Source organism: Serinus canaria, chromosome 14 (assembly GCF_022539315.1).
Source record: "Serinus canaria isolate serCan28SL12 chromosome 14, serCan2020, whole genome shotgun sequence".
NCBI lineage: Eukaryota > Metazoa > Chordata > Aves > Passeriformes > Fringillidae > Serinus > Serinus canaria.
The window spans coordinates 7,351,903-7,374,485 of record NC_066328.1 but is presented as its reverse complement, the minus strand read 5'-3'; the positions used below and the strand labels follow the sequence as shown (position 1 = coordinate 7,374,485).

The window sequence follows — 22,583 nt, the reverse complement described above, 5'->3', positions numbered from 1 at the left end:
GGTGAATAAAGAAGCTTTTATATTTACACAAGACCATGTCTAATCCAAACTAAGATATCTTGCCCTGGCAATATCTTTTTACTGATTTGTTGTTTCAATACTGCTATTTAACAAATGCTCCTTCTGGCCTGTTCCTCTCCCTGTGCTGGACATTGGCAGAACTGCAGTCCATGAATTCCCTCATGGAAATGTATTTCAAGCTATTTCATTGGAAGAATTTCAAATAAGAGTCTTCTTTGGTTTTCCAAATGTAGCACCAGAGCATAAGCTCTGTTTCACAGTCCAATCATAGAATTAATCCACATCTGCAAAGGAATTTAGAATTTGTCTCACATTTCATTGTGTGTTGGCAATGAATACTTTGGAGCTGGATTCTTCTTTTTGAGGGCTCCAATCTACTTAAAGCCTTTTTTGATGGCTCCTTTTGGAGCAATTAAACACATACTGCAGGTTTCAAAAAGGGCATAAAGTTAATTGGTTTTCCTTTAGATAGCAAAAGAAATATATGAATTGCTACACCAAAATGCCAGTTTGTAATTTTGTGTCCATCTTCACAGCTCTCAAATACCTCATTATTTTTAAAAAGTCATGTGTGTCTCTCACTTCCATGTGTATACACAACCTTTATTCTCGATCGTGTATCTCTAAAATGAAAGACTGAAAGGTCTTTTTTTGCAAGTGCAGTCACCTTTTTTCAGGTGACTCTAACTGGAGCCTCAGAGTTCTCAGCTGTGTGATTTATTGCTTAGTTACCCTGTATTGTTTAGGTCTCAGAGATGTGTAAGGTGGGTTCTTGTTGGATCTTTGCTCACAATGCCTCTCTTTGAATGCACAGGCAGTGCAGTTCCTCCTTAGACAGAATTTCTTCTGTGAGACTCCAGAAAAATAGGAGTGGGAGAGTAGTTTAGGTAAGTAGTTTTTCTGTCAAAACTGTTGTGTGTGTGTGTTTTTTGCTATCAAAGATCAAAAGAAACAAAGATGGGGATTTAGGTGTGCACATTGTGAACAACCTGTGCGTAGTTTATAAACCTGTGACAGTTAAAATGTTGTAAATAGCAGAGGGATTGCTTAATGTGGAAGGAATGTGCTGAGCAAAGAGCGTGCATCCAAGGAAGGGAAGAGTGAGATCACTGAAATGATGTAAACAGTGACTGAGCTGGGGCTGGGAAGGTTAGAGACAGGAGAGAATCTGTTTTGAGGATAGGCAGAGATTGTGTAGTTTCAGAGATCTGAAAGCCAGGTGTAGGATTGGTGGGAGGAGGCATCATGTCCATCAAAATACCAAAGCAGCTGAAAAGAAATCTTGTGAAGCACAATCCAGACCTCTGTTTTTCTGTTCTTATGCTTTCTTTTAGATCAGCAATATTTTGATTAGAAAACTAACCTTTTGCTTCTTTAGAAGCAGCATGGCCAGCAGGACCAGCGCAGTCACTGCCACTGCTGAGGCTGCACCTTCAGTCCTGTGCCCAGCTCTGGGCCCCTCATGACAAGAAGGACATTGAGGTGCTGGATCATGTCCAGAGCTGGGGAAGGGGCTGGAGCACAAGTGTGATGGAGAGTGGTTGAGTATTACCCCACTGTTTGTTCATAGCCTTTCTGATTGCAGGGACTCCCTGACATGGAGAAGCTGCTGGGTACTGTAATATCTCCAGGCCAGATCTCCTGCTTTATAAATATGGTAAGAATTTTATAACACTTAAGTTTTACATGGAAAGTTTTTCATGCTGTCTGTCTCAAGGGAGGGGGAAATAGAAAATTGGTACCATGTGGGATTTTCATGTGCTTTCTTTTTACTTTCTTAATTCTCTGGAATTCCAGTTGAGGGAGCATGTTGTCCATTAGAGATCCCTTAAGATTTTAGTTTCAGTAATGACTAAAGCAGAATGGCATTATTGTTATGAAGGAAGAATAACAGTATGGGATTTTTAAAGCTGCTCTTCTATGGCTAGTTAACATGTTAACATTGTTGCAGAAAATAATTACTTCGTTATGGAATTGTGAGAATGAAATAGGGAGCTTGTTTCTAAACAGGCTTAATTACTCTAGAAGTGTTCTGTGCCAGTATTCTTATTCCAGAGACAGCAATTTGCATGGGGAATTATTCTGGAGTAGTGGTGGCTGAATCGATTACAATTTCCCTCCTGTCTTGAGAGAGAGCACACATTGACACTGTGATGCTGTACACTGTGATGCTGAAAAAAGTGAATGTGTGTTACTCAAACCTCTGAATAGCTAGAAAATTTGGCTAAAATTACCAGAATAAAATTTTATGTTAGACTTTAGTGTGGCAAACACTTCACATAACTCATAATTGTTCCTGCACATTTATTTTTGTTGCAACTCCAATACTCCTGTTAGCATTATACTGCTGATGATTTTCAGTTTATTTTGTCCACCTGCAAAATCACTAAAATAGTAGCATGTAAGAGATTATTTTTCCAACACAAAATGTAAGTGCTTACATTAAGAAATAAATTATATTTACATTCTGTAAAAACTGTTGTACCAACACAAAAATTTCACTGTCATTCTAACAAGCACTGGCTTAATCCAAACTTGGTTGCACAATTCCTTTTTTATGCATTGTCCTTAACAGTTACATAACTATTCTGGCACATGTGGAATGTCAGAAAAATGAAAAGGTATCTTTTTTGCCCCAAGGGTTTGCAGTCTATTAGGACTGCTTTCCTGGGCTGTGCACTTCCTCTGTTCCATAAGCTGGTTCCTAGCTAAGTCAGCTTTGAACACAGTGGGGGATACAGAAGCTGTCTTTGATTTAATTGACTGTGTCTATGCTATTGTTATTTAAATCACTATTTTAAAGGAACATTTTCTCTTCTGTTGTTTGGCTCTGTAATCCATTTTGGAAATACTCAATGTAGCACCAGCAACATCACTCTTTCCAAGGCTGTGGTCTAATTAAAATGTGCTGAACCAAACAGGCAAAATCCACATTGTTCTTGTTTTTGCTCTGTGTGCAAATGACATTAAACAATATTTTGTCTAAGAGCAGCATTGTTCTGTGCAGCTTGTAAAAGTTAATGAACATGGTGAACCCTTTAATAGCTCCATTCTTTTATTTACTAGTGTGTACCCCATTCCTAGAACAGCTTATCTCCTCCCAGCCATACAGTCAAAGCATGCACTTCACAAAGATGGATTTCTGAAAAGAACTGTTTCAGAAAGTTTTAACCCTGTTTTAGGAGATGCCTGTCTGCAAGACTGCTGTTCCTTGAAATGCAATAACTTTTGAGAAGAAAAAATGGTGTTTTTTGGTATGTACATTGGTCTTATAGATCTTTAGGATTGTTGAGGTGAGGTGATTTATAAGAGACTTTTTGGGGGGGGGATTTATTCTGTAAATAGCTTTATAGAATTGGAGAGGATCAGAGCAAGGCTGTAGCATAAGATTTGACAGTGTAGGTCAGTTGCCTTAGTGAGTGGGAAAAAAAAAGAGCTGTGCCAGCACAAAGCCATCAATGTAGAAGCAACTATAAACCAGAAGAATTCCTTTGTCAGCCTAGCTAATGTTGTTTGTGAAGGGAATGTTATAATCCTAGCAGAAAACCCTCTTTCTCTTGGTAAGTGCTATGTAATTGTGCCAGCAGAATTTCTGAAGTACAGTCAGGCAAAAAAGTTGGCACAAGCTTCAACAGAGAAACCCTGAAACAATGCCAGAACAAAACTTTGTTAAGTTATGTGTGGTAAACAGATCTCAAGTTATTGTTCTGTGAAAGATGAATTTCAATCTTTAATCATTGACAGGATGATATTACTTAATTTGATTTTCCATCCAGAGTTCTCATTTTAATATTTTGGCTTAGACACAATAGCTTTTTTCAAATTAAATAGTGAAAGATAAAATTTTTCTTGACTGATTTCTGTCACATAATATCAATTTAACATGTCACAAATAAGAACTGACGAGGATTTCTGGAACTCTTGAGTTTCTCCAGATGTTTAACAAAACAGTCAAGTTTGGGTTCATGGCAGGAAATGCTCTGGCTGGATGTTCAGTGCTTGGTGTGCCTGTTTTCTGCCAGAGCAACATGGAACTGGAGGAATTCTGCTCCCATGGGAGAAGGCTGTAGGCCTGACACGTTGGTGTGTGTCTGTGTACAACTCCAAAGCAGCAGCTCCTGCTCTGAACTGGGCTGTACTCCCTTCACCTGCACTCTCTTCACCAGTAAAAATGATTTGATTTCTTGAAATCCTGTTCAGCAATTTGATACCCTACTAGAACTTCCAGTACTAAAACCATTATTCTAAAAAGCAAACAGAAAATATAATTCATACTGGTGTTTATAAATTGTCCCCAGATGTCACTCCTGAGTCAGACAGATACATTTTAGAAACAAATCTGTGAATTGGTTTTCCTTTTCTCTTTTTTCTTCCTGTTGTTTCTGCGGTTGATACTTCTCTTCTTGCATTTTTCCCATTGCTCTCTGTAAGGATGCCAACTCCAGCAGGCCAAGTTAACTTGTCTGAATTATTCTTAGAGGATATCCTGGGGAGTTTTTGAATTTCAGTTACAGTAATGTAACTGCAGAAACATTTCCCTGGCAATACTTTGTGATTTATGGTTAAATGATTATTGTAGTCGATAAATCCTTTCTTATTTTGTCCAACTCTGCTAATTTCTGCCATCCTTTTGAAGCAAAATCAAATTAAAAGAAGAGAGCATTTATTAGCATCAACATGTAGTTGTTTGGAAAGGCAGTGCAAGCTCTGTAAATCCCATAACTGAACAAGAGCTGAAATGTAACTTTACTGGTAAGTAAGGCATATATTTATTATTCCCTAAAGGTAAATATCACTGTAGGAGAAGCATCATTCCATACCATCATCTCATTTTTATGTGTGCTTGCATAGTCTACATATAACAAATCTGTGTTCTGCTTAGAGGATTTAATGTGTATTATACAAGGCAATGGAACAATTATTAACATAACATAACTACAGTTTCTAAGTAACAATATCCTTAATGTCACTTAATGAATTTATTCTTAATGCTTCTGGTTTTTGTTTCATTTGTTGGCTGAATCCAATATTTTGTTTTATAAACAGCTTCTTCATTCAGGTATAAAGCATCTCATATCATATTAAAGACAGTTGGTATAGCACACTTCTCCCAAAAAAGTGCTTAAAGGGTTGTTTGTTTGGGGCTTTTTTAATATTGGCTCCTTCCTATCAAAATTACTCAAAACTGAAGGTTGCGCAAGAACCTTATTAAGCTAGAAAATGTCTTTCTTACTCCTGGACATAGATTTTGAAATAATGTGTGCTTTAGATGTGCAGTGAGATCTGTCAGTGGGATCTATTGCTTATCAGGATGAATTGATTACATGCTTGCTTTCGTGCCCTTGAGGAGAGGAACTTCTGAATGATAGGGTGTGCAGAAAATAAAGGCAGCAGGCCATGACAACCATAATTCCCCACAGTTTTTTGAACCATTTGTTGCCTGTGTTTTGGCATTGCATACATCACTGGCACTGTGTACAGCTAAGGAAAAAAGGCTGGGACTTGAATGGTGGCTGCTTAAAGGAATGACACAGTAGAGACCCTTTACTGTCATTGCTCCCCAGTTTCCAATGTATGAAAAATGTATTGCTTAATTATCAAGGATTTGTGGTTTTGGGCACATCTGACAAAAAAAGTAGTTTATCCTTAAAGGCTGTAAACTTTGGGAAATAGTAATCCAGCTGTAGAGGGAGAATTATTGCTGTGAGAGACAGCATTGTTTTCCAGAGCTCTGATGAAATGACCTGTATTGTGCCTTTTACTTGGGGGGAAAATTCCTAGAGTTTGACTGAAAATATGAGACTACTTTGTATTTACTTTGTGTCTTACAAAAAATATGTTTGAACTCTAACCATCGATATAGGAAAACTTTCTGGCCAACTGAGAGAGAAAACATTTCTGCCACAATATCTTATTATCCTGTCACAGACACATTTTCTGAAAAATCCCTTTGCCAGGATTTTTCTCCTGAGAAGCTGAGGAACCTCAGAGGAAAAGAAAAGCAATAATTATCTGCTGCTGTGGAATGCAACAGGTGCATCCTTGATTGGTCCATGTTGGTTGTTTCTAATTAATGGCCAATCACAGTCAGCTGGCTCAGACTCTCTGAGAGTCACGGCCTTTTGTTATTCATTCCATTCTTTTCTTTTCCTTGCTCCTTCTGATGAAATCCTTTCTTCTATTCTTTTAGTATAGTTTTAATATAATATATATCATAAAATAATAAATCAAGCCTTCTAAAACATGGAGTCAGAGCCTCATCTCTCCCCTCTTCCTAGGACCCCTGTGAACACCATCACATTATTCTATTTATACAATCTCAAATAATTAGGCATAAATTAATTTCTACTGTACTTAGAATTTGACAGGACTTTAGAGGCAGTTATTGCTACTTGCTAGAAATTAACTAGTTTCTAACACTGCTAATTGCTAGAAATTAGTTAACTTTTTATTTAAAATAAATTCTATTAGAATAAAACATCAAGATACAAGTTAGCTGTGTAAACTACTTTCATTGTGACAGTTTGTAGACAAAGATTTTTATTTTTTCTGCGAGGAGACCAAATATATTTTCAGAAATGTAAATTCACTGTATATACATCTACCTGGCTGGGAAGAAGAGGTCCTATAAACTTACTTTTGCATGCTGGATACTGCAGTTTTAGCCCAATAACAGTTCTGCATTAGGGAAAAATAAATGATACATCCAGAAAATGTTTTGAATCAAAATTGTAAAATATTAATATAGCACTTCTTATACATGATTAGAAAGTAATCTTATTAAATTTTACACAGAAATACAGTTATAAGCAAAAAAACCCAAAATAGCTAAAACCCCCTAAATGAACTAAGCAAAAATGCCAACCAAGCCCTAATAGGTGATAAATGAGGCCAATTCAGAATTGAGAAGCACTGACCATGAAAAAACCCCCCAGTTTTAGAGACAAGAACAATTATCTTGAACTCCTGTTTGGAGATCTTTGTTCTCTACAGTTTGTAGTACTTAGCACCTGCTCTAGAAACATCTTCTATAAATAACCATTTTCTGTTTCAGACAAAATTAACATTGAAAACTATCTTGGTGCAGCTGCTCAGTTTTTCTAAAACTGTGAATTGCCAAAAAAGGAACAGTAATTCCTTGGGGACCTCAGAGTTTAATCCTTTTTCTGTAACATGATCCCATGTAGTGGAGCTGTGATGGAAGTCCATTATTACTGCTAGCTGTTTTTTGAGTTGCTCAAACTGAGAACTGAGAAGCCTTCTGTAGATGATCCTCTCTCTTTTATGATTTCTGTGGCTTTGTAGTTCCATAATTACTGCCCCTGATGGCGCAGTGCCCCAAAAATGAATACTTTGATAATTTGCTGCTCTCTTGTACTCCTTGTCACCTCCGGTGTTCCAGTGCACCACCGCCTTCCTGTGTAGACTACTGTGAGAAGAGTAAGTAGATTTCTGCAATACTCTGTGGCTGTGGTGGGCATCTTCATGTTGTATTTTACATTCAGGTTTGATGTGTTGGACATGTACATGAGTTATTGTTTATGATTAATGTAATGCATCTCTTTTGTTTCATAGGTACCGATTCAAGTGGAATTCTTTGGATTTGTTTGGGCATAGGGTTGATTTTAATATTCACTCTGTTTACCTTAATGGTCTTGTTTAAATGGAAGCACCTAAAGCAACTAAAAGAAAAACTGGAAAACAAAGGTGAATAAATTCTTCATCAAATAAGTTTAGATCATTGTACATTTTAGCTACTCTTAACAAGTAAAACGTGTAAAAACATTGTATATATTCCAGATTCTCATGACTGTCTTTGTTGGATTGTTTGGTCTTTGTTGGATTGTTTGGTATTCCTCAAGCAGTCTCCATGAAATTATCATAGTTATTAGGGAATAAATATCGAGATGTTGACTTGCAAAAGCAGCAATTTCTCTTTGTTGGTTCTGGATCCCGTGAGGATTGTGTTGTTATATATTCATACCTGGCTTACTTGCTGCTACTTGAGAAATCATTTATGAAAACTTAAAAGCAAAAAACTTCATAAGGGTTTCACCCTCACTGAATGCAAAAGGAATTGTTCCCAGACAGAGGATACACATTCAATATTAGCTTTTCATTTTATAAGACTTGAAATAATTTTATTTAATATTGTAGTCTGTGAGAAGCATAAGTGATATATTTGTGAAGGTGAAAAAAGGTCTTTTTTCCATTTTACAAATGCTATATTTGTGAGTTTTCAGACAATAATAACTGATTAGAAAATGTGTTGAATTACTTCAATGCTTATTCTGAAGTAGAAGGTTGTATTGTCATAGAACAAAAGATTATCATACGTAGCTACATCTTAAAATATTCACTATATCTCAGAATTTTCACAAAGATTAGAACGCAGTTGGATCATAATGAAATTTGGGTCTTTAACAGTTCTTTGTTTAGTATAGCATGATGTATGTACTAAATTAACTTCTGTATATTTACAGACTCCGCTGTGGAGCCGAGTAATATTCTCAAGGCAGAGACTGAAAGCAGTGTGAACACAGAAGAAATTAGACACACACTTCCAAGTGAAACATTAATGTATTCAGTGGAAGAATGCACTTGCAGTGACTGTGGCTTGGTGAAACCTCAGACTGGCTGTGAAACTTCATTTCCATTACCAGCTACTGAAGAACGAGCTACTGTTCTAGTTACCACCAAATCTGTTGATTATTACAACTATGTTCTGGGTGTTGGGTGACTGGGAGGGAAGTGTATTTGTACTGAGTAATGATAAATGAGTTATTCCAGTACAGCTGTAAACCTTAATACTTGCAGTCAATGGAGAAGGTAGTACATCATCCTTGGAGATCTCCCATTGTGCTTGCATTAATATTGTCATTTTTTCTAATTCTAGTATTGCAGTAGTCAAGTATTTCTACAGTATTCTGAGGCACTCAACTGGTTATTGGAATTTTTAATTTCAGAAAGTCCTTATATAGGAGAGCTTTTTCTGCCTTTAGAGATTGTACCTACTTATAGCAGATGTATAAAAAATAAACAAGTTTGCAAATATGTACATTCATGTTAGACTCAGATCTTGTGCTTGATGGTACACAAGGACTGTTCCAAGAGGCAGAAATGAAGACCTGCAGTACATCCCCACTCTTGAGTAATTTCAGCACTTGAAATAGGAATGTTCTAAAAATGGATACCTTGTAGAGTATGGAGGTCCCTGGGTTCAGAAGATGTCCATGGGTCACCCTAAGGGAGGCTGTGGTGCTGGAGAGCACAGAATAGAACCACATAGAATCACAGAATGTCCTGAGTCAGAAGGAACCCACAAGGATCACCGAGGTCCAGCTCCTGACCTTCACTGCAATCCTTGCAATCCTATATATTTCCTGGTGGTACAGGCTTTCCTTTCAGAGCCAAGTGTTTTCAGACTGAGATTTATTTCTCTTTTATTCATTTTTTTTTACTTACCCGTGTTACATTTACAAGGATGGGTGATTAGTCATGCTAGACTATTCTGTGGCCTAAAATTAGGAATATATTTCTGTCACCTTGCCTTGCAAGCATTAATGTTACTTTCCTAATATTAGGCCACAATTTTATTCCTGGAAAACTGCAACAACAGAAGCAACAACCACAACAACAATCATCTTTATTTGTAGCTAACATTCTACTTCAGGTTCCTGCATGAATGACGAATTGAAGTAGATTTCATTGCATGAAATCTACGAATGCCCAGTTACAGCATCATCAGGAGGCTGACACAAAGTTTGGGGTGAGTTGGGAGTTAGGTGCTCTGTGTGGTTTTGGCCACAGAGGGCCAACACCTCTCAAATAGGCCTAGAACCTTATGAAATTTGTTATCATCATCACTTTGTTTTTATTTAACGACCCTTTCCGAGCTTCCACCCTGCACAGCACATGCGGCAGCAGAGGACACTCTATCTCCGCTTTTCCCACCCTTCCTTTGGCGGTGTCGCGTCCCTTCCCCGGGATGTCTCTGCTCGGCTGGGGCCGGGCGGCTCCAGGGCCGGGGCGCGCTGAGGGCGCGGGGCCGCGCTGAGGAGCCCCGGGCCGGGAAGCGCTCCGCGGCGCTCCCGGGGCCGTGTTTACCTTCCGGGGCGCCGGGCGGGTTCCGGGGCGGGCGGTGGCTGCCGGCCCGGCCGTGGCTGTGCGGGAGAGCGGCGGCTCCGGCGGACGGAGCCCCGCGGGCACCATGAGCGGTGAGTGCGGCCGGGCCGGCCCCTCCGCCCGGGCCCGCCGGGCGCTGTGGGGGCTGGCGCGGGCAGAGCTTGCCCGGGGGGCCCGGGCGGGAGTGGCACTGCCCTCGTTCCACCCCGGTGCTCCCTGGTGCCGTGCTGAGGCGCGGGACACTTGGGTCTCTTATCTCCACACCCCGTTCCTCGTTCCGGCTCCCCGAAGTGGTGTTTTACCCCGTTTTAAATCCTAAGTCCTGCCCTTGAGCGTGACACTGGCTCATAGCACAAGTGATGCTGAGCTCGGGCATCTGTGTTGCCTCAGCTGTGCAAACTCATAGGAAATATTCCTGAGGAAATAAATGACCAAGAGAAAATAGGAGTTGAAAAAAATTAAAAATACGAGCTCAGGGGCATGCCTTCGGTAGGAGAGGTGAGAACCACGGCTTGTGGAGAAAGGGCCCTGTTGCTGTCCCCGAGTCTGGTGAGGATTTCTCTGGATGCGGTAATTTCTGTGGTACAGGGGAGTGATGGGGGGGGGTGTGCTGAATCTTGAGGGTAAATATGTGCTAAATCCTGAGCTCTTTGAGGTATTTGTCAAGGAAATACTTGAAGCTTTGCATGAGAATTATGACCCATAAACTACAGGACTGGAGGAAGTAGGTCTGCTTGAATAGGCAAGCATGGAGAGTTATTTGTTAGGATAGAGATGAAAATTCTAAATAGACTTTTCTTGTAGGAGTAATGGATAAGTGATATTTATTTAATACATATTAAAACACATTGGCAAGGATTTATTTGGAGCTTTTTGAGAAGGGAGGTGCTTTAGTAAAAACTTTGATGGGTTTGTTTGTACATCTTCAGCAATGAAAGTTGCAGGCAACACTCTGCACCTGAGGACTGGATCTCACATTGATCTCCCACCCTGATCTAATACACGGCGATCTTTGTTGCCAAGGCAGTAAGAAAAAAACTGAGGAGTTAACTAGAGTAACTAAATGCTACATGTTTTGTGGGGAGCAGACATTTCTGAAAGTGAACTGAAAAATAAAACCTATTCACTTGTATTTTTCTCTGTTTTGTTCTCACCTTTATGGTAGAAAGAAAATAAAAGATTTTTGTGGAAGAGATGAGGCAAAAAAAGAATTATAATCTTTTATAAGATTATAAAACTGCTTGAAAAAATAAAAAAACTTCTTGTGGAAAATGCGAGTAACAGTGAAATCTTTCAAATGGGAAAAGAAAGTTGCTCAAATGTTTCAGATCTTGACACAATATAGACTAAATCCTAATTACAAAATTTGTAAGAGTCATCATTTTCATATGGAAAACCTCAGCCCTTCAAATTCAAACTGGGAACAGCCTTGTGCAAATTTATGCAAATTAGAGCCTAAATCTTCCTAGGAGACTAATCTTTGAGAGCTCTATTTGGATTCTGTGACTCAAAAGACAAGGTAACACCTCATGTGGTCTAAGGCTTCGTGTAGTTATTTTTGTTACCTTTAATATTTTTTAAAGACAATGAAGAGATACATGTTTATGAGAAAAGAAACATTTAATTACTTAAGATAGAGTAGTGCATGGGGTGACATTAACAGTGGTGAGTCAATTGCACAGTTACCACTCATGTATAGCCCTGCCTACTGGGTTTTTCCAACAATTTCAATTAGACTGCAAGATAACAAAAAACCCCCTATTGTTGCACTTTGACAAACATTACTGTTACACAATGCTGTACAGTATTTTTCTAGAATAATAAAAGTCAAACTGATCAGAACAGAGAAATATCTATCATTATCATGCTTGTTTCAGATAAAGGAGATGGCTGATGCAAGCATCTCATCAATTTTAGCCATATCCTTCTTTTAGTGCCTACAACAGCACTGCCTGTATGTACTTCTATGCCCAGTTTTAGCCCTTTTACCTAACAGAGGTATTCCTAAAATATAGATGGAAGAACTTCTCAGTGACTATAATTATGGTTAATGTTTATTTTCTTTAGCTGCAGTGTATTTCTAGTGGATGTGAAAATAAATTCCTGTTGATGTAAGCCTCACCTTAATATTACTAATGCTGCTTACTAATTACATACTCATATGTTATTCTACAGTGCTGAGTAGGCTAAACTTTAAAGGCAAATAATACAAGGATACAAGATTTATGTGCTTGTCAAGAATTGGGGGTGTTGTCATTTGTTTAATGACAGTTTCAAAAAACTTGAAAATACAACTCGTGGTGAGGGGAGTAAGCAGTAGAATCATAATAATGTAGTATAAGGTAGCATTTAAATTAGATCTGTATTTGTTTTATTTTAAACTTGTGCCTCAGAACCTGCATTAGAGCAAGCACAAGGGATTGCAGTCTGCAATGTTGCATTCAGGACGTAAATGCAAGTTACATAAGAGCAATATGAGATTTATTTATTTTACTTATATGCTGCATGTGGTGCTGAAGGGGGCTTTACCTAGGAAGAACTAGATGAAAATTCTGCTTTTCTTTACTTATATGCCAGTTTGCTGCTGCTGTAGGTGGGGATGTTTGTGTCAGAGCATGGAGAGAAGTTTGTTTTAAAAATAGGAAAGCATGACCTTGAACAACAGAAAATGAAGAGGGTCACAGAGGCAGGTGCAGTACCTGAGCCTATTTTAAACCCTTTTTGACAGAGTAGATGTTGGTGGGAGGAGTCTCTTGAAGTTTCTTAGGTTTTCAACCTTATACTTATGTTTTCACAATTATTTTTAGAGTCCCATATGAACTTCCTTTTTTATTGCAATAGTCTAAATACAGCCTTTTTCTGAGTAATGCTGTTTTTATGAATTCTATGTTTTGTATTTTTATGTGTGTTGCTGTAGTTTTTACTGCTATTCTGAATGAGCAGAAGGGTATTTTAGTCAGTTTGTAATACACTCTTAGACTTAAAGTCAGCTGGAGTTGATCACACTTAATTGGTGCTCTTGTCTGAAAATATGCCTTTTATTTTTTCCTGAAGACTTAGTTTAGAAAATGAAAATGTGGAAGAACTAAATCTTCAGTAGAGTTAGTAGAGATGTATTTTTACCTTCCACCTACTGGAAACAAAACCATCACTAAATAGTACCATATTTTCTAGGCTTGTTACAAAGAAAAATATACCCTCAGCATGAAAAGAAGCACAACTTAATCTATGAGTTTTGTTTTTTTTTAATTAGACTTTGTGAGTATTCTTTTCCTTCTACCTGTAAATTTTTTTGCTAAGTAACAGCAGTAGAAGAATTTAGGTTGTGCATTGATGGGAAACCTCAGCAGACACATTACATGGCCTTGTAGCTCTGTTGATGGTGAGGGTGATCGGAACTGCTTCAGGAATTATTGGTTGTAATCTCCTGCTTGAGATCATGATTGCTTGAGTCATGATTGCTAGTAGTGCAGATTTACAAGTAAAATAAAGAGAAAATACACATTACAATCAGTCTTTGTAGAGTTAAGGTTGTTTGGTATCATATGCTTTAGTGGTTTAGAAGATTAATTAGTATAGTGACCATCCGTAGGTATTTTGTATTTATGCATTTTTTTTATATTGATCACAGTTTGGAATCTAGTTGCAAACCATTTCTGTTACCAAATAGATACAAAGAGTCCAAAGAGATGTGAATTTAAAAACTAACATGTATTGCATTTGGAAGACAAGCTTGACCTCCTAATATTTTCATTTGATAAATGTTTTTCTGGTCATGAAATTGTCAATTGCATGCATTTGTTCTGATGTTGTCTCAAGCTATTAATATAAAGAGAAATATTGTGCTGTGCCTCTTCTTGCAGGTGTGTGGGTAGTGTAAGACTAAGAGTAATGAGTTTTGAAACAACAGAGAAAATCTGCAGAGTTGTGTATATTCAGTGTTACTGAACATGAGAGGCTGCTCTGAAAGTTGAGATTGTTTTCCTTATTTTATGGTGATGTGATTTATTATGAAACAAATGGATACATAGGCATGTATACATCTCCATTTTGGCAATGTATGTATGGTAAGAACATTGAATATTGTTTAATAAATTGTAATCTCTGAGGAGTGTACCACTCCTACAGAGTGGTAGGAATTAAATGAATTTAGCCTTATCTTCATGCTGGCATAACTGGCATAGCTGTTAGGAAGTTAAAACCCATTTGGTGTGGGGTTTGAACCTGAAGTCCTGGACTGGCACTGAACATTGTTTGTGTGCACTGGAGTGCTTTACTAACAGCCCCAGACCTCACACATCACATGTCTGCAGAGTTTGAGTCAGAGTTCAAAATGGGAAGCACAACTTCTTGAAAATGCCCTGTAATCAGCAAAACCAGCATTGAGAAGCTTGCTTAGCAGCTATGTTTGCATGTTTTTCCTGTTGTTTTCATTATTCTGGCATACTGTGGGGGTTTTCTTCTGTTTAATGAATATATGGAACTATATGGAATATGAATTCAATTAATATACTTGTAGATTAATATGAATATATATAATGCATTATATCAGTATAATATATATTTATATGTTATATGAGTATACATATTTAAAGGCAGAATCATTTCAACAAATTCTGTTATGTCTTGCTGGTTTAAAAGCACACTGTTTTGAGTGGGATTATGAAGATAGGAAATTCTGGGATTTGGACCTCACACTGTTGGATAGCAGGAAGAAGCACATATCTTTGATGTCATCTCTGTTTGCTAGTGTGTGGTGTTTGATTTTCAGTGTTGGGAGGAATTTGCTCCTGCAGAGTTTGGATAATTGGCTTTCAGTCCAGATGTACATTGGTTGTAAGTTCTTTGAGAGAGAAAGGAGAATAGAATGACTTAAACTCTAGAGGTCACAGAGGTTTCTGATAGATGTTTTGAACTTAATCTACATTGCCTCTGTAATTTCTTTATTCTCAGTTTATCTCAAAGAATAAATTTTACCATATTAATGGGAAATTATTAAGGATATTCCAAAAAGCAAAGTATTGTGTTATTGCTGAAATAGCTTGAGAAGTTAGATTGTCTTGCATAGTTCCTTATATAATAACAAAATAGATTTTATAGGTGTTAATAAAAAGAACTATGCTGGTAGATAAGTTTTAAGGGATTTACTGTAACAGTTGCTCTCTGTTCACCTGACTTAAAGCTCTTTCTGCAATAAGGTTTGACAGTAAGAAGATACTCTTGGTGCCTCATTTTTGTTTTCCATTCTTTTCTAGTGCTGTGTTGCTGTACTACACTGGTAGTTGTGCTAAGAAGCTCAGGGCAAGCTGTGCATCAGCTTGAATAATTATTCTGTTTGGTACTGGTGAAATGTATCTTCAAAATGTTACTAAAATAAGAATCAAGATGATGTTTGAAACATTATTGCAGCCTATTAGAGGAAGGCTACTTGAAACCTCAAAGCATAGTTTATACTGTTTATCATTTTAGAGAAAATACATTAGTTAATTTAGTGGAATAATTGTCATGGGAAGAAAGTTTCAGGGCCCAAAAGAAAGATGTTTGTGTTGGCCCAAATGTATTTTAAAAACCAGTTTCTTTTTAAATGGTATGATTTTGTTGGATTTCAGGTTCACAGAGCAACGACACGAAAAGACAGTTTCTTCTAGAACGGCTGCTGGATGCAGTTAAACAGGTGAGAAGTCCAACAGACACTTCTGCAGTGGCTTATTCAGAGTTACTAGCAGGGAGTGTCTTTGCTTTCTCTTTAACAAAGAGAAGGAAAAAGAAGAAAAGGAAACAAGGAAGAAATTGTGGCTTTCATAGTACAACTGAGTTTTTGTCTGCTAGCAAACAACTACTGTGCAGTATTTATTTAAAATTCTTGTTCTGGACAGGTTGTATTTGCAATAGATCTATTTAAAATATATATAATACTATACAATATATATTAGAATATATATTGTAATCCTGATATGACTGAACTAAATTGCAGTGTACTGCAAAGTCTAACTTAGTTAACATTAGAGTAGCAGCTTATTTTCTTTGCACCAGATTTTTAGTGAATGGTTAAAATACGTGTAAAGATGTGACTTATGTACGTCTATATTTGTGTCAATGTGAAGTTCAGCAAGTAGAATTTCATAGACTGGAGTAAATTTGGGAGAGCTTGGGAGGCAAAAGAATTCCTCACAAGTAAGCCAGTGAAATGCTTTTTAAACAGTGGCTCTGTAATTGTAGCACTGAGCTGGGTAGGAGCAGTGCTTGGTTTTGTGGGTGCACATTTAAAACTCAAAAGTAGTAATTTCCACTCAGTTTTCAATTTACTGAAGGACCTGCAGGTGTGTTGCTCTGGCTAGCAAGGATCTATTTGAACTGCAAGAGCAGCCTATTAGTGTAACATGATGCTCTAGAGCACTGTTTGGATGCAGGGTGTATTTTGCAATGCTCTCTTTTGTGCTGCTTTCTTCTTTAATATGACCGTGTTTCATATGTAGAAATTGTTGAGAAAATGGAATTTATTTAGTGTAACAAAAAGTTCTTAAAATTTCTTAAAATCTGTTTATTGCAGTGTCAAATACGATTTGGAGGAAGAAAAGAAATTGCTTCAGACTCAGATAGCAGGTAAGATAGTCTAAGAATTACATGGTTAAATTTTACATCATAATGACATAAAACATATAGCACAAAATATTTGACATGCTCAAAAAATTACATTGCATGAGAGGTAGGTGATCTGAAGCTGAAATAACATGATTAACAGCCCCTCTGGCAGGTGAGGGTGATTTCTCAAATTGATTGGCAATTCTTCTGAATGTAACCTGAGCCTCAGCTTTCAAGCATTATGATGAGACTGTGGGTATAAGTAGATTATACTGCTGGCAAATAATGAGATTACTGCATAGGAGGGATTTTTCACTGCTTATAAGATAATGGTTCACTTTACATTTCCTATTCAGAGATCTGGAATAAAGTTGCTGTATAGAAACATAGTAGATTTCTACTATGATTTTTTTCATAGTTCCTTTTCCATGAGTTCATTAAAAATTCTGTTGCAGAGTGACCTGTTTGTGTGCTCAGTTTGAAGCTGTATTCCAGCATGGCCTGAGGAGGAGCCGGGGATTAGCACTGACAGCAGCAGCAATCAAACAGGCAGCAGGTTTCTCTAGCAGAACTGAAACAGGTAAGTTGCTAATTGTAGCTATCCTGTCTTAATAGTTCTGATGTTCAGTCAAGTGATATAATTTCTAAAAGAAGGTTGAAGCATTGCACCAAACTGCAGATTGTTGGTAGGAGACTTTACACTTGATGTGTTGTAGAAGTAGCAGTGAAAATGACAATTGTTTCTTACTCTAGTTTAACTTGCATTCCAAGTTTCTCTAGAAATGTTGCTCTTAGGAAATCTGCACTTCCTACTGTTGCATCGTGTATAGTGGCAAATTTATTTTGAATTCTGGCAGGGATCAGGGTTGTGTAATTTTGGCATTAAGTTTTTAAAACAATGTTTTCATTCTTGATGTCTTACTCAGTTCTTTAAATGCCATATTCTATATAGGTCAGATATGTTTAACTTCTAGTTATTGATGTAATTTTAGAAAAAAAAATATATTGCTTGTATTGGTTTGCTTGGTTTTTATTACATTCTCCACATGCAAAATAAAGATTATTTTTCTCTTCACCATGATGTTTCTCTTTTCTTTAATCAGAACTATCTGATCTAAAAACTGATCAGTTTTTATCAATATTTGGGAAAAGCGCACAGAAAGTGTTTAGTGGAAAAAGATATTAAAATGCAACGCTTCTGTTTTCTAAAGTAACATGAATTTGTTATTTGCACGTCTGCAAATTCTGGAGCTACCTGTTCCTTTGGAACTGTCTTCCAATATTTCACATCTGCAGTGACATAAAGTCCTAAAGAAATCTTTTCCCTTCCATAATATCTAGTTTCTAGTTGAACATATGAACCTGTGGATAAAATACTAGCTTAAATGTGCTTTTAAATGTGAATTCTGTGCAAAATCCTTTAATTTGTGTGGCTTTTTCATTGAAGTGAAAAGTTCTAAGTGCTTAAATAGCCTGAGTTCTATAGGAATAAATAACTTATTTAACTGGTGGGCTGCACGAGGAGAGTAAATGATTCACCTTTGTTCAAAGTTATATTGTTACCTGTTTGTTTTATAAATTTACATGTAAATGTATTCAGGTATGAGCTTAGTGGTTTTCTTGGTAGGGTGGTTGTCATTATTGTTATTATTAATCATTACATTCCAGAGCCAGTGTTCTGGTATTATGTGAAAGAGGTGCTGAACAGACACGAGCTGCAGCGCTTCTACTCTCTGAAGGCCATCACTACAGACATTGGCAGAGGCCGGGCTTGGCTGCGCTGTGCTTTGAATGAACATTCCCTGGAAAGATATGTTCATATGCTGCTTGCAGATAAGAGTCGCCTCAGGTACTGTGTCTGATACCTTTGTGGTGCAGGAAGTGCTGACAACGTCTGAAAGCCCAGGCAACCAAACAAAAGCCATAGCTGTAGTAGTACCCCATATTCATTGCTATGCCTGTCAAGGCACTTAAAATAATTTTAAAACTTTTTTGTCAGCCATCGAGGTAGTGGCTTGTGCCTATATCAACATGTGACCTCTTCCCTCAATCCCTTCCCTGTTCTTTCAGCAATTTTCCTCACTGGAACCTGGACACCATACTTTAAGGTGCCTCTCTCATTCCTCTAAAATAGTACACAATTGCAGCCATGTCTGATCTCAATTCATCACTGGTAATTGCCTGTTGCCTTTTGGAGATCCTGTAATTGCAGAGCTCCAGCAGTGCAGCAGTGGGGAGCTGCAGCTGCAGATCACTGGGAAGTGGTTAGGTAGCAGTTTGAGAAGCTTTTGATACAGTTACTGAGAATAACTTACTACACATTGTGAAATTCTAAAGTACTTTGGAAGTGCAAAATGTACCTAAGTTCATTACTGAGTCTTGCCTTTTTCTCATTTGGCTTCAACTTCTTTTCTTTATGAAAACTTGAGGCATCTTCCTCTTTTAATCAATAACTGTTGAGCTTGCTCAAAGCACTTGATCAAGTCCAGTGGATTCAGCAGAAAGGCATTTTATTCATTTGCATTGATTAATGGATGTAGTGGATAAGATTATTGCCTGAACTGAGTTCATTAGTTCCTCCTTTTCATTTCTAGTTCGTTCCAGTCATCTGTAGCTTTCTTGCAAAACAGATTTTGGAGAAATCAAATAAAGACAAATGAAATAAAGAAAAGGGTCTGAAAACCATTAGGAAAGGAGTGACTTGGGTTGCTGTGTCACTAATTATTCTCATGCTTGTAGCAATACTTGCACAGTATCAGGTTTATCAGCACACTGCATTGTAATGCTATTTCTAAAAAGGTTTATTCCAGAATTTTTAAGACTTAAATGTTACTCGAATTCCAATGAGATTTACAGAATCAGTTTACATCCCCAGTTATATGTTTTGGAAACTTTTAAATGAATCTGTCAGTGTTGTTTAATATATAGATTGAGGGTTTTCTTGCTATCTGTTTTGTTGTTTAATTAACTGAATGCTGATAGTAAAAATACAACGTTCTGCTACTAGAAAGAACCAGGCTTAGCGCAACTAAATTTATGTGTTCACAGTGAAAAAATGTGGGTTTTTTACCTACAAATTCATAGTTCACCCTAACTATTTAGGGTAATTGGTTTGGGTTTGGATATTGAAAAGGTCACAGAACCACAGAGGATTAGGATTTGGGTTAGAAAGGATCCTTAAAGATTGTATATGGGCAGGGGCCCTTACCACCAGAGTAGGTTGTTCAAGGTAAAAGGACCATTTTTGTTTTGTTTGTGTTCATTTGTTCTAAGCTTATACCAAACATGTGTAGCAATAGGTACAGAGATATGCTGTGATTGCTAATGCAGTATAAACCCCTAGACCTTGAGTGGCTTTTTTTCCCCCTAAAAAAGTGCAGAGCTAAAACTGACAAAAAAATACTCTTTAGCATGTCTTTTTAGAACCATCTGAACAGTTATCAATTTCAGAACTACAGGGAGTTACTGTGGCATAAAATATCATCCTTTGGCATGTTCCTACTTATTCTTCAGAGTGTTTTTTGTATTTCAGAAGTGAAGTATATATTACTATAGCACTGCATGTCCTTTCCCCCCCCCCCTTTAAATTACAGTGTCTTCTATGAAGACTGGTCTTTTATGATGGATGAAGAACGTTCTAGCATGATCCCTACAATGGCAGCTGGTAAGGCTTTCTCTTCAGTATAACTGCTCTTGGAGAACTACTGCATGTTGGGGTGTTTCATCTGTTTCTGCTTGTGAGGAATTTCTCTAATACACTCTGTTTCTGTGGAGAATGTGTGTCAGAGGCACAGCCAGGGTGAGCAGTCAAGTTATTATGCCAATTTATGCTGTGAATTGATTATTAAAATCCTGGGTCTGGCCTTCCTATAATTCAAAAAATTTCCACGTAAAATTTTAACTCTTCAGCAGTCAAGGCTAACTTAAATCCAGTGCAGTTTAGAGAAGCAAAGTGGGTTATTCCTGACAAGAAAAGAGTAGAGACGGAATTTTATAGTAAGACAAAAGTTAGAGGTAAATACAGATAAGGAGAGTAATAGTAAGGAATGATAACAAATAATTTATTTTTCTAGAGATTATCCACAGAAGTGATGCATTATTACCTTTTATACCCCTTTTTTCAGATACATGGTCACATGCTTCATTCTGCAAGACAAGGTTCTTGGGCATTTTTGCTAATAGAATATAGGAACCAACAAATAGTAAAGTTGCAGTGAAATGGGTTTAAATAAAAGGTTATAAATGAATGAGTTCTTAGTACTTATTGATTATTTAATGTGCAGCTGAGCAGCCATCAAGAAGAATTCAGAACTGATTACATCAGCTTGAATATAATCTAGAAAGGAAAGAATGGTACATGAAAGAATAAAAATTCATGCATTGGGAAATGTGGGAAATTTTTGGGAAAAATGTTTTCCATGTCCCAGTTTCATTAATCCTTCGCTTCTCTGTTCATAACTTACATGTGAAGTACACGGTGCATTTCTGGTCTCTTTTTCCCCTTTCTTTTTTCTGAAGGTCTGAACTCCATTCTTTTTGCTATCAACATTGATAATAAGGATTTAAACGGTCAGAGCAAATGCACACCCACTGTGTCAGATTTGTTGAAGGAATCCACACAAAATGTAACTTCCTTATTGAAGGAGTCCACTCAGGGTGTCAGCAGCCTCCTGCGGGAGATCACTGCCTCGTCTGCAGTCTCCATTCTCATCAAACCTGACCAGGACTCTGACCCACTGCCTGTTCTGCCCAGGAATGTAAATGCTGGTAAGCCTCTCTAAATGTTAGTACCATTCAGAAGCTTAGGAAATATTCAAGTGCATTTAAATAACTTTTACAGTTAATGTACTAGTGTAGAGCAGAAGTCTTAAAATAAGTGCACTGTGCATACAAACCACTTGAGTGTGTAATTAAGAAGCATGAAATTGGTAATATTGGGTGTGAATAGTGGATGGTAACTGTGTGTTTCAGCATTCTTGTATCATTGTGAGAGGGAAGCTAAACTGTTTTATTGGTAGAGCTTTGCTTGTGACCTCAGTTTTAGTTTCTTGTTCATAAAATTATGCTTTGAAGTTTGTGATGTAATGATTTTAATTTTTAATGTTGTCATTTGCCACCTTGCCAGTCAGACATACAGTGGCTTATATATTTTGTTAAATATCAGATGCAAATCTTAGCTTATAATCTGCTTCAAGTAGTGACTGTTTAGAGTCTGAATTCCTATGTAAAGCAGATAATTGCCTAAATGAAAATTTACTCACATACTCTTTACCTTTAGAATTCTTAGTGTTACAACCTGCTTGTATGATGTTGGTTGCTAACCAAGACCCAAAATCTTAATCTCTTATTATTTGAAATCAGTCAAGGTAAATTGATTTTTGTTATATATTTTTTGTTCCAAAATTACCAAAGTAATATTTTATTATCTCTGTTTCTGGAAGTTGAGCTAAAAGTTTGTTTTGCTTTGTAAAAGTACAAAACAGCAGGAAGATTTATGTGCTTTTCAGTTAAGAAACAAGGTTTGAATTTAGGCAATAAATTGGTTTGGTTATGAGAAAACACAAACCCCACATGAGAATCTGGTAGGAACAGAAGTTGAGATAAAATCTGTTTTTTATTGGCATTCAAAATAGACTTTGTCTTAAAACACAATTTTTAGAACAAACTTGTGGTAAAGCTTTTGTTGTATGGCACTTAAATGAAATTAAAATTGTAGGTGATACTTGACTTGGGATAACTTTGTTAGTATAGAACAGCCTTGCAAGATGAAAGACAGTCATTGACCATATGGTGCATATGACTCCACAGCATGATGTACCTGGTGTGTACAGCACATGTGTATGCACAACATGAAA

At 37.2% G+C, this 22,583-nt stretch overlaps 2 protein-coding genes across 8 annotated transcripts in view; both read left to right on the top strand.

The window, feature by feature from the left end:
- The first annotated feature begins 1,147 nt into the window (after positions 1-1,147).
- On the top strand, positions 1,148-9,069 carry TNFRSF17 (TNF receptor superfamily member 17). Of its 6 annotated transcripts, none has more exons than XM_030229661.2 (5): positions 1,148-1,170; positions 1,607-1,678; positions 3,204-3,275; positions 7,597-7,728; positions 8,505-9,069. In XM_030229661.2, the coding sequence occupies exons 3-5, from the start codon at positions 3,263-3,265 to the stop codon at positions 8,759-8,761; spliced, it is 402 nt and encodes a 133-aa protein (XP_030085521.1). In that variant the 5' UTR covers positions 1,148-1,170; positions 1,607-1,678; positions 3,204-3,262; the 3' UTR covers positions 8,762-9,069. The 6 variants fall into 6 exon arrangements, with proteins under 6 accessions (XP_030085521.1, XP_030085519.1, XP_050836237.1 ...); XM_030229659.2 differs by lacking the exon at positions 1,148-1,170 and adding an exon at positions 1,178-1,503; XM_050980280.1 differs by lacking the exon at positions 1,148-1,170 and adding an exon at positions 1,178-1,503 and having other exon boundaries at positions 1,592-1,678; positions 3,207-3,275.
- A 1,080-nt stretch (positions 9,070-10,149) lies between these two features.
- The window catches only part of SNX29 (sorting nexin 29), a 97,633-nt gene continuing 85,199 nt past the window's right edge, over positions 10,150-22,583 (top strand). For both annotated transcript variants that reach the window (XM_050980126.1, XM_050980127.1), the window contains exons 1-7: positions 10,150-10,238; positions 15,756-15,820; positions 16,697-16,749; positions 17,184-17,308; positions 18,397-18,577; positions 20,322-20,392; positions 21,247-21,495. In XM_050980126.1, coding sequence (XP_050836083.1) covers positions 10,232-10,238; positions 15,756-15,820; positions 16,697-16,749; positions 17,184-17,308; positions 18,397-18,577; positions 20,322-20,392; positions 21,247-21,495 — 751 coding nt within the window. In that variant the 5' untranslated portion in view covers positions 10,150-10,231. The remainder of the gene's footprint in view (positions 10,239-15,755; positions 15,821-16,696; positions 16,750-17,183; positions 17,309-18,396; positions 18,578-20,321; positions 20,393-21,246; positions 21,496-22,583) is intronic.